This window comes from Montipora foliosa, chromosome 1 (genome assembly GCF_036669935.1).
Source record: "Montipora foliosa isolate CH-2021 chromosome 1, ASM3666993v2, whole genome shotgun sequence".
Lineage (NCBI taxonomy): Eukaryota > Metazoa > Cnidaria > Anthozoa > Scleractinia > Acroporidae > Montipora > Montipora foliosa.
Window position 1 is genome coordinate 56710813 of NC_090869.1, and position 17500 is coordinate 56728312.

The following is a 17500-nucleotide window of genomic DNA, read 5'->3' on the forward strand; positions in this document are numbered from 1 at the left end:
TATTTTGTTTTCCCTTCGATCGCATTCAGTTTGCATTTCTTGCCAATGGTTTTGTGATGAGTGGCTTTGCTATCGTTTATCGGTAAAAAGGGACACGTTTGCAATCGTTTTGTTTCTTCAGGTGTGGGATCCAAGTGCTGCCAACATAGCGGACTATATACGTATCAGAATAGGACATGGATTGACTCCTACCAAAGCCACTCTGTTGCTAGGAACCGTACAACAGTTCAGCACAAGTGTTGTGTCAGAAGGTATTTTCAAAATCATCGTCATCGACATCAGCATTACTATATGGCCTTTACCCTCACCATCAGGGTTTCTCGTTGTGATCATCAGACATCAACACCTTCATCGTCATCGTCTTCCTAATTTATTTTAATCATAGTTTAATTTAATTTGATCCATTTTGCACTGCAATTGACTGCAGTGGGGAACGAGGTAGTCCACCCAAGTCAGTTATATACCACACAAGGGACAGCCACAATACGGCGGAGAAATTCCATCCTCATCCTCATCCTCATCATCATCATTATCATCATCATCATCATCATCTCATACTCAAAGTCAAAACAGTGCTCGGTCAAGCATCGAAAGCTTCAGCGTGCGAGTGTTTTCTTTAAGATGTCGTTGATATTACTGACTTTTTAGTAGGGTGGGGTGGGTTGTGGTGTACAGTGAACTCGTTAATGAAGAGATGTGGAAAGCATCATCTAATGTATTGAATGTCATGATTTTAATGGCATCGGCCAGTAGTGGCTGAAAAGTCATGGATTTCACTGTTTGAAAACCGCGGTTTCTACAACTTTATACAAATGTCAATGTGCCCGTTTTATTTGTATCTTCAAGGTGTTGGAGGGCGATTGTCCGAGTAGTGGGCCTCAATGAAAATGTTGAACGCGAGACTTTATTTGCAATCTTTTTTTTTTTTTTCTTTAAGGCGTAGGAGGTGCGTGGTCATCTTCGAACATCCGGGTACTCGATATCAATGCAACGACAGGTGTTGCTATGGCAATGGCAGCTGGAACAGCCACAATCTATTACAAGATCCCAGGCCTTTACTCTGCTCAAACCGAGGTGAAGGTTGAGAGTCTCAGTTACATCCGCGTCGAAATAGATGACTCATTGGTTATCACCAATCTCCCTCGAGCCGATGGCCGCGGTTACGTTATTCCGATTACCCTGGGGCATGATCGTCTCCCCAGGGAAGACACATCCGAAGTTTCTGGCCAGGGAGATGGCTTAGTCCTCTATCAAGGCGCCATGCCGTTTGAGTGTATCGTTAGCTCCGATTTTGATATATTCGGACATGACAACTTGGACCAGTTCTTCGACGTAAAAGCTGGTATGATCAGTGGAAGACCGATGTGTTATGTGATCCCGAGGGATCAATCAACAGACTCTGTTCGGGCAGCTTGCACCAGCACGGGCCAATTGATGCTTAGAGTCGCGGTTATGGACGAGATTCAGGGCGGAACCATCTCCTCCGGAGCTGTGACTCTGCCGTTTCTTCCCGCGTTTGTTGTAAGCGTAGCAGAATTAGAGCTTTCAGCCGACCGACCAGACGATTTCATTGTTGTCACGGGAACAGCAAAACAGCTGAATAGTATTGAGGTAATCAGTCGAAAATTATTGGATAAGGTTGATATCTTGTGATATCTGTATCTTATTACACAGATTGAAGCGGGACCAGAGAGCGAGTGGTATCATTACATCTACCGAGTCTGTGCCTTGCGCGGCTGCCATATTGGCCATAGACAATTGATTTCGTACCCCGAGCCTCGAGTTGAAATGTTTGGGAACGAGTTTCGGTGCATGCGCAAAAACAAAAGTTTGCAATCCCTCGGGACTCAACATGGCCGCCGTAGGAAATCGTATGAACCCGAGTGCATTTCGTGATTTATTGGCACGAGTACCTACGGCTCGTGCAATTTTAAGAACTTTCAAAACATCACGAGTCATACCATAAATCACGAAATGCACGAGAAAGTTCATACCACATTTTTATTTCTTATAATTATACTCAACAAAATTTCTCCATCGCTGTTTCCATAGCAACTTTCGTATTGCACCTCATATTCTCTATTGCACCATAGTTAATAGACGGGAATGAATATGAAACCCGACAAATTTCTTTGTTGTATGTTTTTGTTCTCTTTTTTGGTTTTGACCGTGCACAAAACACAACAGTTGGTTACTCCGTTCTGAGGAACTAACCAATAGAAACGTGTTGGTTACGTAATTCTCATGCATAGTGTATGAGCGCAAAACAAAAGATTGTGCACGGTCGTGGACTTTCCAACCTAAATCGTGGCATCTTTGTTTGCTCCTTTGTTGTTTGCCGAGCTTCAAAACCGGTTCCCTCTATTTACCATGATTGCACTCAATAACCCCTTTATGTATTCCTCATTGACCAATCAGAAGCGCGATATTCTGTTGAGTCTGTAGTGAGAGAAATGTGCGTTGTCTGTGTTCACAACGAAGACGGAGTAGCCGTGTCCTTTGAATAAGTGGCACATTTCGTTGGATATAAATATTAAGTTTAAAAGTAGATTAAAATAATGTATCTCAATTTACTTAGACTGCGAGCAGTCTCCTCCTTTTCCTAGTGTGCCACGGGAGCGGGAAAAGCGAGCGGCGTAGCCGCGGGAAACGCGTGCGCGAAAAATAGGAAAAATTATTTTTTTTCCTGTCTCGCCCCATTCCTTACTCGTTTCTTTCCCTCATTTGCATAATTATAACTTCTCTTGTCGCGCGAAGGATTTCAGAAACAAAAACAGACTACTCGTAATCTACAATTTGCGAAGCTAAAGCTTTGGGATAGTGACAGTTGCCTCAAATGGTTTGTATATGTTGTGGGTCAAAATATTTTAATGTGATTCCTTCCTTTGCTCTCCTTTCTAGGTGAGAACCCTGGATCATTCGTTGGTTGAGGTTATATCACAGCCACCCAGGGCTGACACTCAACAGGAATACAAGATAGCAGTGGCGGGGGCGAATCTTAAATCTTTCAAGAAAGTTGGCGTGGAATTTAAAAGCAAATTAACGGGCCAGAGGGAGATGGTGTACGTGTCTTACGCGCCTCCCTTTGGTAGCGGCGCTGTACCCGTCATATACCCTGGTGCTGCTTTAAGCAACCAGCAGTGCCCACCACCAGCAGCAACATCGACGGATAGGAGCTTCCAGGGGCTTTTTCTGGCCTTGCTTGGCCAAACGAGTGCATGGATAATCGGGTTCTCAATATTTATCGGCTTGCTTATTCTCGCGCTTGTCTTGTGTTGTAGTCCACGAAACACGAGCGGAGCCCAGAATGCTGGTATGCGAAGCCCCGGACCCAGGTACGATACACCTTACGGAGTTACTCCGCCCTATGGGAGCCCATACGGGCAGAGTCCATCTCAAGGATCATATTCCGCTGGTAGGGGCCCCTATTCAGCGAGCACTTACGCTGGGTACCGCTCTCCAGGGGACGCATCGGGTAGGTCCATTCCTGAGGAAAACCTGGACGAGCCTCGCCGAGAAACTTTTTCAACGTACAGGCGCACCACTACTTCGACGGCCAGCCGCTCATATCTCTCGGATAACCCGTCACAAGCGCCAGGTGGCGCGCTCTCTTTGGGCCGCACCTCCCCTAGCAAGTCCCCAGGACTCTTCAGCGTCACGCAGTAACCCTTACGGATACCTAAAATCTGGACTCTCCTGCTTTGCGTTGTATGTCAGGAGAGTTTCCAGCTTGGAGCAAGTAGATGGAACTTGTTCGTATTGCTCTTGAGAATGCATTGGAGTTTGTCGGGCTCGATTGCAGAACGTTAACTTAGACGATTGTCATCAGCGAGTCCTGTTTCGTGCTATTGTAATCACGTTCGGCGAGTGCTGTAGGGCCTCTCCCATTCAATATTTACGGAGGCCAAACTTTCTTTTGGCTTTTGTAACGGAAAAAAACTTTCAGTAATATTTTTCCAGCGGCTCTAAAAGACAGAGGCAAACGGGAGAATTAGATTTTTGTTCCAAATGCAACGGAAAAGACTTGATGGAATAAGTATTTTGTATTTATGAGTTTTTTTTTAAGTCCGTTAACAAATTCATACAAATTCATACAAAAAATTGGAAAATATTAAAGACAAGTTAAAAAGGTCGTCAATCATTTAGCTTTTTGGAGCATGCGTACCTATTTCTGTACTTGAAGAGGTGTGGGGTTTTTAAATTTATTTTTGTAATGAAGGCCTACTCTCACTCTTTGGGAAAAGGCTAATTTATTTTTGGCTTCTTGTTGAATTTGAATTTGGGAAAATGACCATTAAAGGACGGAAAATTTGACGGATTGCTTTTTGTTTTGTAGTGAGCTCAGCCAGTTGCCTTGGTGGACCGAGACGAGAAACTCGCGTACCAGTCTGAGTTCGTACCCATCTCGTGTAAATGATAACTCTTAGACCGGGTCCAGAAATTTCAAGTCTGTATGCTTTTGAGTCAGCGATATATTTATTACACAAAAGATATCATTTCTCCCCGAAACTAGGCTACTTGCTTGCCTTTTTTTTTTTTTTTAATAGTAACACTGAGCTTGGGTTGACTGTGATGTCGTATTTGGAGAGATGAGAAGGGAGAGTACGGCCACTTCGAAGTGGGAAACATGGTTATCCAGGAAATTTAATTTCTAATTTCTTATATTGCTGTCGTGTTTCCAGAAAAAGGCGATGTACGTTAAAGAAAGCCCTCGATATATTCAGGTCAGGTCGATCACCAATGCATAAAAGATGTAATGGGTGCCAGAGGAATTTGTTCCTTATGTCCGAGAAAATGCACCATTCGTCCTGGAACTCTTAGCTTTAAATCGCCTCCGCTTCACGAACCCAATCAGTCCCCCCGTGAATATCAATTCAACGATTCCCAGGGTAGGACTAACTCTACAATACTATTTCACGTAACGGCAATTTTATGGCACCATACGGGAGAACCTATAATTGCTTAACACAATGCCTTCATAAGAGTGGCATATAGGTTGCCATGGCAACGTGAAAGCCATCTAAAACCACCCAATCTTTTGTTTTCAAATGCGGCTACCTTAAAAACGAAGCCAGTGACCCCCATCTTTAAAACTCTGAAACAGATTCAGAGCCACCTTAACATTTTCCAGTTGTGAAGGTGGCTATGAATCTGCTCCAGATAATTTTTTTACAGCTTTGCAAAGCCAAACAAGATCTATTGTGGACAGCTCCAACTCCTCCACCTATTTAAAGCTAACCCTTTGAGTAACCAAATTTATTTGGTTTTTGTACCAGTGTCTTCTGAACACAGTATCCTTGACTTGCTGCCAGGTGACAAAAAAAAATCTCTCTGAACCGTAAAGAGAGATCAAATGTATTGTTTTTGACACCAATTTGGCAATAATGACATAAACAAATACTGATGCCCAGAGATGCAGCTAATCAGATGAACTCAATAGGTAAAAACGAGGCAGAAAATCATGAAAATATGTGACATTACCATGCCAACTCAACTTTAATGACTGTATTAAACATGTTACACCAACAAATATGCGCACATCCCCAGAGCCACCTGGCCCTCTTAGCCACTTGGCATCTGGCAGCTCTGGGGATGAGAATGAAAAAAAATACAACTGGATGTAACACAAGGGAAATCGCCTTAGGAAGATAAAACCCCGGGAGGGGGACTCCCATATGGAACAGACGGGGATGCTCGTCGGAAATTTTGAATTTAACCCCTAAAGGATACCATCTGGGCGTGGCTCAAGCTTTTTGTGACCCTTAAAGGAGACCAATCTGGGCGTGGGTTAAGCAAATTTTGACCCCTAAAAGAGACTGCTTAAAACACACACAAATACGACATGCAATGATTTTTAATGATATAAAGGCATAATCATTGAATGCTTTTATCTAAAAGTAGTTTTTAAAAGCAAAATTTCACTTCTGTTTCTCTTCGCGTAATTCTGTGTTTCTTCGCGGAACCATAAACGAGACCTTGGCGGCTTAAAATATTGGCGCTTTGCCCGGAACACCCTAAGCGAGACCAAAATCCAAAATTTACACCCCTAAGCAAGACGATGAGCATCCCCGTCTGTTTCATGTGGGAGCCCCCCTCCTGGGGTTTTATCTTCCTAAGGCGATTACTAACCCCCCCCCCCCCCCCCCCCCCCCCCCCCCCCGGGGATAAAACTATTATTGCAATTCCATCTATAGACAGACAGGTCAAGTCAAGGAAATACTGAAACATCCTAATTAACAATTATTCCATGGGCCCGCGTTGGATACGAGATGGTAAATAGCCAACGAGGCACGTACTGCTGAGTTGGCTATCCAACAAGGGCAAGTGGAATAATTGTTTATTAAATTCTCAACCTTCGGTTTTGCTAAATTTTATTTGTTTAAGAAATGAACGGAAAGTGATTTTCTGCGGAGCAACATTTGCTGCATTCATTTCCACATAAGGGCAAGGTATAATTGCTGGTAACCAAGATCCAGTGAACCAGTGAGAAAGCTAGAATTGCATTATCCAAGGTTGAAAACTTAATTTTTTGTTCTTATTAAAAACTAGATCATTGGATTAATGCAATTCTAGAGTTGTGATTGGCTTAGTCATCATGGTATACACTGTATGAGCTATTATACTGCTCTACAAAATCATTGTGTGCATGCTTTGTTGTTTTTACAAAATAAAACTACTATAATTCCACTTGTGCTTGTTGGATACGAGGTGATTATATATAGTCAACTTGGAGCTATGCGCCTCGTTGGCTATCTATCTCTTATCTAACATGCGCTCATGGAATAATTGTTAAATAATTATAAGCCTAACCATTATTCTTTAAACAAGAAGATGCACTGTAAAAGCATGGTACCTTAGGCACTAGCTTGGATAATTTGCCAATCAACCATGTGGATGCATACAGAGCTCTGTGATAATTTATGCAGTACAAAAAGTGCCTAACAGCAATGTGTCCATAATATAAGATGTTATCTGTCACTCTTGTTTTAAAAGCCGTAATCCTATTTTTGCCCTGGAAATATCTTTTATGAGTTCCCTTACTGTGTCAACTTTGCTTGCTTTTTGTTGATTGCCATTTTGGATTATCAGACGTGCTTGAATGAATTCCAACAGAAATGGAGTGTAAAGCAACACCTGTTATGGCACCTGACCTGTACGATGTACAGTAACATGTTACTTCTGATTTAAACCCACTATCAAATGACAGATTTACACCCCTTCAATAACCTAGACATTACCCATAGATTTCTTCGTTTTTAATTTGAATACAAAACGTAACTTCAAAATTCTCTTTTTCTGATTTGAAGCTTGCTTCCAATTTAACCCTTTCCCTCTCAAAACTGCCACATACACATTTTACTCTCTATTGACAATATTATTTTACTATGTTTAATCCCAGACCATTTCACTCATCAATGGAGAAACCCTGTGAGGCAAAAGTGTTAACAACATCAGTCTACTAAAAAACCTCCCTGGCAGCAGAGGTATATCTTCTTTTTGTGCTTGCTGGGTGCTGACGAGTACAGGAAAAGAGACCTCTGCCATGGGTCGAAACTCACTTTGATCCAACTGCCATCCACAACAACCTTAGACAGCACCGTTCGAAACACATGCTCAATGATGTGTTTGCTGGCTGTGACTTGGCCACACTGTGTGTCATGCATTCCTTTACAGTTATTCCGCTGTTGTCATGTGAGCCCATACTACATGTGAAGTATCGGGTGAGTATTTGGTTGCTACGTAACTGCCGCGCATGCTCAACACATTGACCCATGGTAGAGGTCTTTTTTCCCATACTCATCAGCTAAGTGAACGTAAAAGAAAAGAGACCTCTGCTAAAAAGAACTCAAAAACTGTCCTCCTTTTTTCTTTAGACAGGTTCTTTCACTTAAAATGAACAAAACTATTAAAATTTCTCATTCAAATACCGGTACATGTTATTGGTCATCTGTGGTAAAATGATAACATCAATAAATAAGTTAATAATACAATAATTTCAACAAGTAAAACAATCCATCAATGCAGGACTTCTTTTTGCCAAGAATTTCCCATTTGAATGCAATCATTGGCCTCCATTTGAAAAAGAAGCAGAACTGAACTCTACTCTGAACTCTTTATCGAAAAGCAATATCCTATCCATCCTTTGCGGAAAACTGTTTCATTTTGCAGCATGGGGCATTACTAAACCACGAAAACACCATGTACTACCCCACAATACATTGAATACTAGTTACCGATAGGCTAGATTTGAGATTAAATATTGTTGTAGGCCTAATTAGGCCTAAAACATTATTGCTCCTAATTCATCGAGATTAAGATCAGGATTCAGATTAAGACTGCGATTAGGAGCAATAACTTTTTAGGCCTGATTAGATCTAAAACGATGTTTAATCTCAAATCCAACCTTTGTCGGTTAGTATTCAATGTATGGTGGGGTCATACAAGGTGTCTTGGTGCTTCGTTTTGGTGTTTCGTTGTTTAGTAATGTCCTTTTGCAGGGCTCGACACTAACGGTAGCCAACTAGCAACAGGCTAGTGAAATTTCAGTTTTGGCTAGTAGATTTTGAGCTTCCACTATTCCACCATTGGGGCTAGTAAATAATGTAAAGCAGTGGAGTTCTGGACGAAAACGAATAATATTATAAAAATTATTTCTTATGGATAAGGCAAAAGGAGAGAATTGAAACTAACAGCAGAAACTGTGAGTGGATTCTATGAAATTTACTGCCTTAGAAAATGATAAGTTGAGAAAAGAAAACTGAGGAGGGAACCAACGCGGATTACAGTTTCCCCACGCCACGTTACAAACGATTAATCACGAGTGAAATCATGCGGAACTTCTCGGCTGCTGTTACCATATGTGCGTAACTCTGTCGCAAACAATCGCAATCACCTTCCGAGAGCTTGATCACAAACAGTTTGCGTAAATGGAAACACCTTTTACGTTCATCCCCGACTAATCGCCGATGATCGCAAACAAAACGGAAGAGGTAGAAAATTTTCTATCGTTACAGTACGTCTTGTTGGCGATGAGTGGCAATGCAAAAGCGAGGAAACAACGATGTGGAAACACAATCGTCAACTGTTTCTGATTGTTTGCGATCAATCGACGATATTTTTGTGCATGTGAAACGTTTTGACGAATTAGAGGCAAGTATAAATAATAAAATGGCGTCCGAGTACGATTGTGGCAATGAATGAGGATACTCTTCAAAACAGTGTGAATTTAATGAATATCGTAAGGGAATACCCCGCCAAATATAACTGTAGTAAAGTTCTTGATCACAAAGAGCCAGTTCCTATAATTATAGTATAATTTCAGTGATACTGGCTATGCCACAGCCGTTGCTGCTCCTCGAAAATTTATCGGACCTAGAATCGGTGACGTCTCTTGACACTTCCTCTCTGCCTTCTTCTTCGCAACGACTCCAACATAAGAAGAAGTTGAACACGACGCAAAAACTAATTCTGGTTTTATTTTTGCGCCCTTTTCTTATGATGTCTCGAGATCAAGTTACGTAAAGCAATCACGCCTATGGAAAACAAGATCGCAAACGCAAAAAGCGAGTGTCTTTGAGATGGAGCCAACGCAAACTGTTTGCTACTGTTTGCAACGTTGTTACGTGTATATGGAAAAAGATCGCGTACTAGTTTAGAAATTGAATCCAAATAGAATTTATTTCAAATTTAAAAAAAGAAAGAGATAACATGGAGCGACTTATCTCGTTTACTAGGAGTAGTGAATCTCACATAAAAAGAGAGGAAACTTGCTCCGAAAACCATTCAGGCATAAAACGCACGGATTGCTGTTTGAAACTATTAAAAAGAAAATCTTAATTATATGACGGCAAGTCTGTCCTCTCGAATTTCCTTTATATCTAATTTTAGATATTTTTTCCCGCATTCCGCTGCTGTTGTGAATGGCGCTTTCAGGTTAACATTTCAATCGCAAATAGCTCCAATCAAAGGAAAAGCCTTTCCAGACTTCTCAATTTACTTTATTCTGCGTTTTCCATCCTCCAGTGCATTTGTGAGTTGCAAAGTTTTGGAAACGGTTCTGTGAGAATTGGCCTCAAGGCGACGAAAACTTTGCCTTCGTGAGAAAATACGGGAAGCCGTACACTCCAGCATATTTGCGCCACTGTTGCGAGGATGGATATGAAAATATGAGAATATTTACTAACAGCGCGAGTTGCGTTTTTCAAATGTGGAATTTTTTTCGTGATAGTTTTTACAAATGAATGAAACTGCACATGACGAGACTGGCTAGTGCAAATTTAGATTTGGCTAGTGAAATTAGACCTGATACTAGCCACTAGGCTAGTGAGCTAAGAAGTTAGTCGCAAGCCCTGCTTTTGCATGGGATTGTGAGGTTTTCTTACATCGCACAGCCTTTAAAATGGTACCTAGGGTGAGAAATTTTGGTTAACCGGCACTATACCAGAAAGTACAACAGCATAACCTGGCATGCGTACTTACAGTAGGACATTCTATATTATTAATTAGGTTCATTGGGCTAGAAATTCTTTGTGTCTGAAACTCTAAAACTAATCCTACTAAATCAGAAGAAAATCTAAATAATACATGTGGTAAAAAGCTATTTATTTTAAAACATTAATTTGCATTCTGATGAATAAAAGGCTATAATTTTAAAGTGCAATAGACCACATCACATCACAGGTGTGGCTGAGTAACCTAACCTACAGATGAAGTGTTTTGTTTCTAATGCGAAATGCACCTACACTGTAGTGAGCACTAAAACAGCAGGATTTAAGGATAGCAGTGAATGACATTTGCATAATCACTATGTGGTCACCAAAGGCCTCTCAAATCATAAGCCAAACAACTCCAGCTGAAATGGCAAATAAAACCCATGGACAGGTTGGGGATTCGACTAGGACTTTTAGTGAATATTTTATGTTGAACAAACTGCTTTGTTTAACTCACATCCATGACAGAACAGGGAATAAGAAATCATTTTTACTGATGGCATTTGAGCCAAATTACATGCAAGTTCAAGAACTCAGAATTTCTTCGAACTAGATTTTGGAGTCGATTTTTACTAGTTCAGTCTGTGCAAAACAAAGTCACACAGGCACCAAGTTCACTCAGCCACAGACTGCATAATAATGCAGTAGTGCACTATCAATTGAAGAGCTCAGGCCATAAGGAGCTCTTGTTGAATTTTTTGGCATTTTTCGATTTTGCTCAAAATTGGCTTAAATTTTGCAAGTGGCCTAGAATTGACCTGTCCTTTTGAGCAACATTGAAAATGGCAAAAAAAAAATAATCGACATGGGCTCCTTATATATAATTTTATAAGATTTCAATGCAACTTTGCAGTTTGAGATGAGAGGAATTATATATTCAGACATAGGTACAAGGTACTTTACTTTTTTCGTCAAAGCAAATTGAAGGTAACCTTATAAATAACTAACAAACCGAACTTGATGAATCAATATAATTTAAAACACATAAAATGAAACAAAAAGGGGCATTTCTAACAATAAAATCATGGTTGAAAGAAGAGGGCATTTTATAAAACTGAATAAGAAACAATTGCAGTAATTCATGTATGATGTTGTGGTGAAAAATTAATGTTTTCTTGGTTAAAAATTTTTGCAAATCAGTTCAATTTTGATTTGCTTTGTCTACACTATATAACATTCATTATCATAATCTGGAAAAAAGGAAAAATCAAAATTAAACTAGTTTGAAGAAACTGATTTTGAAAAAAATAATAAATTATTGCAGAATAAGAAATTATAACAATAATAATGACGAAAAATTATGTTCTTAACAAAATTCAACAATAAAAATTATTATCTGCCGAACAGGTAGGTGAGAATGAAGCTGACCAGCTCCATGATATACTCTATTTCTCATAAATACTTTGTCAAGGTTGTTGCTAATAAACAAGTACTAATTAATATATATTTTGTATTTCCCTAACTTAAATTTGTCAACTTTTGCCAGTTGGCAACAAAAGAGAGCCTTCAATGTGCAGCCTCCCAATAGTTACCCTGATAAAATTAATCTCTCTTAAGGATCATTAAAGACCACTGGAGATTTTCTTAAAGTTTTTCAAATTCCTTGAGAAGTTGCTTGTCAATCTTAATATCCTATTTGGCCACCAGCTACATGTATTTGTACATAGACAAACATTGACCATTGAATCATCAACTACATGTATCATGGGCCTGAATCACACGGCGGCCACATTGAGACCTGAGGGATTGAAAACTTTTGTTTTGCCCCACTGAAACTCATTCCCAAACATTTCAACTTGAGGCTTGGGGTATGAAATCTATTGTCTATGGCCAATATGGCCGCCACACGAATAAGGACCATTTACAGTAGTATGTTAATCACTAAAAAACTATTTCCCCATTAATTAACCCTTTGACTCCTAAGCTTTAGTCTTTTACTCTGTCTAACACCAGACAATTTTACTTGTCAATGGGGAACCCCCGGGAGTCAATGCATTAAAGTTTTTCTTAACAGCCAATGATACAGTACATGTAGTTTACAATACATGTTTGTTCTTAATGTCTTCATGTTCCTAAATCAGAGTTGTTATCTTTTGCCAGCCCTGTAGTTTGCATGAAGATGGCTAATAGTACATTACTAAGTTGGTGCAGTATCAATGATAGATAGTTGATGGCATAGAGTGCATTGTAAGAGGCCAAATGGGCTCTCGAACCATCATTGGCTATTATACAGGGGCTTTATAAATATTTAAGATTTAATATTATTATTAGCAAGGTCCTGAAAATTTATTTGACCCATTGACCCCTGGGAGTGAGACTTGACAGATTTTACTCTGTCTTATGCCAGACGATTTTGTACTTGTAAAATGGCGTAAAGATCTTCAGAGAATAAATTATCTTAAATGATTTTTAGCCCTTAAAGATTCCCAAATCTCAGTAAACTGTGATATAATTTAACTATTAACTCTGTGGTTTGTTTAGTCTTACCATAATTAACTTTATTACAAATCTTCAGCTTCCTGTAATTCATCTTCCGAATCAGAAGTTGAGGTTTCTGTGTCATCACTCAAGTGGCATTCCAATGCTATTTCATCCATTTGATCTCCAAGCTGCCCAGGTGCATATTCAAGACCTATCTCATCAACTTGGTACTTACTCCATGAACTAGCAGGTTTATCAGGTGGGACAATATTACAGTAACTGAACTGACGTGGAGGAACACAGTGGTCAAAGTACTTGCACTCTTCCAAGTGTGCTGCCATGAATGGAGAGTCAGAGTGCACCCATTGGTCAACTGATGAAAAAGATGTTGAAAAATACCACCTCTGCAAGCAAACCAGCAAATAATTTGCACCCTCCATCAAAATAGCATCTTATACTATTATTATAATAACATATCCTTGCCTCCCCTCAAATAATAAGCATGCCCTTTCCCATAACAAATCATCCCCCACCAATCCCGAAGGCCTTAATTAAGTATATTTGAAATAGTTATTACCACCATTTTGTAACAGGTTTAAGATGTGACTAGTTCAAGACAAGCACCAGCCTATAATTAGTTATTCTGATCTAAAATAATATCAATTAAGGATGTTACTGTTAATTAAGGATGTTACTGTTATTGTTATTGCACATACATTCTGCGCATCTCGAGAGACTCTGATTTCCTATGGGTGATGCTTATATTAACACAGGGATATTTTTGCGCAGTTTAAAACTACATATATGCGAAGAAAGCAGAACTTAGTAAGTGCTCTTGGTATCCAAAAAGAAAATTGGGGGTAACCAAGCATTTTTCGGAGATAATTAAGCTTCAATTTGGAAAAGAACGCCATACATTGCTTTGGATTTTAAAGCTTTTTTATACAAATAATTATTGTTGATTAATTATCTTCGAAAAATGCATGGTTAACCCTAATTTTCTTTTTGGATTTCAATAACACTTGCTAAGATCTGCAGGCTTTTCCCGCATATTCAGTAAACCGCACAAAAATATCTTTGAATTAGTAGGTACCATCCTTAATTCAGTGCTTTATTTGACCCATAGCATATTGATGCACAAAAAGTGTACTGGGTGATGACAAACAAATAATTTATTTATTTATTTATTTATTTATTTATTTATTTATTTATTTATTTATTTATTTATTTATTTATTTAGAAAAAGGAACATGGGAACCATTTACATGTGATTCTGAGTTCAAAGAGAATGTTTCTTTGAAAACCACTTGCAATGTACCCTGCCTAACTTTTGGGGTTGGGTCGTACCTCTTGTTAAAGTGCCTATAAAGTAAAAAATGATTTATGCCTATTTGAAAGAGTTTTCAAAATAATGAATAATGGCCTTTACAGTTTTGGAGTATCTTTTTTTGTTTCAGAGATATTTGAGTTTTTGCGTTATGCAAATTGGCAAATTGATGACGTCATCAGCGGTTCCGCTGGAAGATGGATCACAAAATCAAGAATATCTCTCAAAGTGTAACAGCGATATGTGTCAAACTTGGCATGAGTAATAACCCTTAAGTAAGGTGCAAGTTGGTGCAGAGTATGATGTAACCATGGCAACACTTTTGGCTTCAGTCTCTTTTGATTATAAATGAAGTTTCTCAATTTCCTCTCAAATCAAGCAAGACAGACAGTCCTGCTCAAAACACAGGTAGAGCCCATGTTGCAGTAGGTCTCCTAATCAACTCATTGAGTGTGAATGATGTTTGGTTAAGACAAAAAGCAGAAACACCAGTTCCACACAACCTTGATCTGAAAGCAAAACGGTTGCCGTGGCAACTGTACAATGAGTGTCATTTTATGTGCTGACTGATAAACAACATTAGTGCCAGGATTTGAAGAGAACTGCTGTAATATTTCTAAAGATATTTTAGTTTTTGTGATTTGTTTTCCCCTTAGAACCACTGATGACGTCATCAGTTTTAACACAAAACCCTTAATATCTCCCCAATGATATGAGATATTTTAAAAATGAGAACACCATGTTTCCTTTTTTCTCAAAAGATCTTTCAAATAAACCTGAGTTATTTTTTGTTTCATAGGCACTTTAAACACTATATTTCATTGGCTGTATATAGTGTCGTACTTCTTATTGTTTTCTGTGCTAAATCCATTGTTATCCATTGTTCGTTCTATTGTTCTTCTGCCCAATCCTGAAGCCTGTTCAGTGAGGTACGGCACGACCAGACTTTTGATAACAGAAAACTGATTCAGAAGCAATGTAAAATTACTGTCTTTTTTGCTCTCTCAAAAATTCAATGGATACATGAATGCAAAGTGCCTTCACAATGACTCACTCCTCGTCTAGTTTGATTGATTTCCAATGGCACTAGGAAGTATCATGGTACATGTACATGTATGTTTTTATCATGGATAAAAAACTGATTGCAGCTCTCTAGCAATGGGAATAAAAGTAAAAGAGCACTGTTTCCCAAACTACTTAAAGCTGCTTTGTTAAAAGAACAATAAAATTAATGTTATGTGCACAAGAAAGGAATTTTTAGTATTACATGTATGTAAAAATTACCAATATGGATCATGATAATAAGTTATTGTATTAATTAGTAAAATATGTTAAGTCAGTGGTTTTAGCACAATATAATAACTAAGTAAATACAACACAATACTTAAATACAACAATAGGAGCCTGAGCAAATAATAAGTAGGAAAAAGGTGCCAAGAAAAAAAACATTGGTTTCAAATGAAAATTATAAATTTCTTTTTTTTTTCTTTTTTTCTTTTGTGAAACAGAGGTGAGCACAGATAGATGGGTGATGTGAGGATGTGGTGAAGATCTCCTTGACTAGCTGAATAAAAAATACTTACAAAAAGAAAAAGTTCTTTGATCAAATTGTGGTCCGTCATTACCAGGAAAACATTGTGTTCGCTGACTGTGATGACCAACCTACATGTATACTGTACCACAGTTAATTACATGTGTTATTAATAAATTAGCCCAATTCGATGAAAAGGGCCCACTTGTCCTCTTAATTTTAATTTGAGCAGAAATAACATTTTTACCATAGTTCACATGAATTACAAACTGACCTTTTGTCGCACCCTCCATGACCAGCTACCATTGTCATAAATCCTCTTTTCCCACTCAAACAACACCATTCCCTTTCTCTCCAGAACGTTCCTACAAACTTCTCTGAGTAGCTTACTAGTGCGTGAAAAGTTACACAAGCTAAACCCATCCAGATATCTTGCAACCTTTTCTAAAATCTCCAATGGTAGTGACGTCAAAAGATCAACTGTGTGTTCCACAGGATTTGCAGTTCCTCTTACTTCATTCAAATTCTGACAATATGCTACCGGTTTTACACCAAAGCTTCCCAGTTCCCGATTAAATATCACCGACCCAGTCTGGCTGTGTGGAAGGATTCGATACCGAACAAAGGTGCAGCCGTATTGTGATAGGGGGCACCGTTGTTCCAGCCACCCATTAAGACCCCCCTGTATATCACTGTGGACATTTTTGAAGTGGCCGCTGTATTCATCACGACGAAATACCTGGCTACATGGTATGGAGTACATTGGTAATTGCTTCTGGAACTTGGGTAGGGTCTCAACAACCACGTTTAACCCCAGAGGTTTGTCCAAGTACACAGGCAAATGGATCGGAGGGGGTGGTATTTCATTGCCAAAGGAACACGAGGAAGGTTTTTCTTCTTCTTGATCTTTTTCAACACCTTCAATTTCCTCGTCTTTGGATAACTGCAGCCGGTGCAATTTTATTTCCGACGGATCACTTTCATGATCACGTAAAGACTTTTCGATATCATCACTTGAATCACTTTCAATTAAGCTTATGCTCTCTTCAGAAAACAAGTCTTCAAGACTGTTGCTCTTTAATGTGTCACGTTCTAGTACATCTCTGCTTTCCACCTCCAGATCTTCGCCCGAATATTCTCCACCGACACGCTCTTTACGTATCTTGTTCTCTAAAGAGGACAAAGCTGAAGCCATCGCCATTCTTCGTGAATCTGTTTTTAAAGCACCTGCCTGTTTCGACGTGGCTGAAGAAGTTCTCAGCAAATCGACTTTTGCTTTGCCCTTCTTGAAACGACGTCTAAAGCCTTCACGAAGAATCCTTTGATCACGAAAAGCGAGTTCTACATCTAGATGTCCTTCTACTAACACTGGGTTCGGCTGAAAAAATGGCACCCAACTCAAGCGCGATTTTGAATATACCGGGTAGCGGTTCCACTCCATTGTACAAAATATCACACTGGCCGGGCAACGGTGTAAATGCGATCTCAAGCTTTCCCTTGTGAGTACCGCTGGGCATCCATAGCCTGAATTTATACAAGGAATCCGGCACCTTTGGCACAAATTCTTGTGGTCTTTCATCTTACAACTGTGCAACTGAGCGCCACAACCGAACTCACAAAAAATCATCCTACAACCATCTGGAGTGTTGCAATGAAGCTTAACACAATTTTCACAATGCTCGTGTCTCTCGAGCTCCATGATGTTATTCTACAGAAAGAAACACTGCTTCC

At 39.3% G+C, this 17500-nt stretch overlaps 2 protein-coding genes across 2 annotated transcripts in view; one reads left to right on the forward strand and one right to left on the reverse strand.

The window, feature by feature from the left end:
- Positions 1-4314, forward strand: part of LOC138002165 (nuclear pore membrane glycoprotein 210-like) — a 56105-nt gene extending 51791 nt beyond the window's left edge. Inside the window, exons 33-35 of the mRNA XM_068848248.1 lie at positions 122-251; positions 938-1611; positions 2902-4314. Of these exons, the coding sequence (XP_068704349.1) occupies positions 122-251; positions 938-1611; positions 2902-3666 (1569 nt within the window). The 3' untranslated portion in view covers positions 3667-4314. The remainder of the gene's footprint in view (positions 1-121; positions 252-937; positions 1612-2901) is intronic.
- Positions 4315-7241: 2927 nt separating this feature from the next.
- Positions 7242-17500, reverse strand: part of LOC138002272 (F-box only protein 30-like) — a 10385-nt gene continuing 126 nt past the window's right edge. Inside the window, exons 1-2 of the mRNA XM_068848343.1 lie at positions 16044-17500; positions 7242-13315 (exon numbers count right to left, since the gene is read on the reverse strand). The exon at positions 16044-17500 is cut by the window's right edge and continues 126 nt beyond it. Coding sequence (XP_068704444.1) covers positions 12992-13315; positions 16044-17468 — 1749 coding nt within the window. The 5' untranslated portion in view covers positions 17469-17500 and the 3' untranslated portion in view covers positions 7242-12991. The remainder of the gene's footprint in view (positions 13316-16043) is intronic.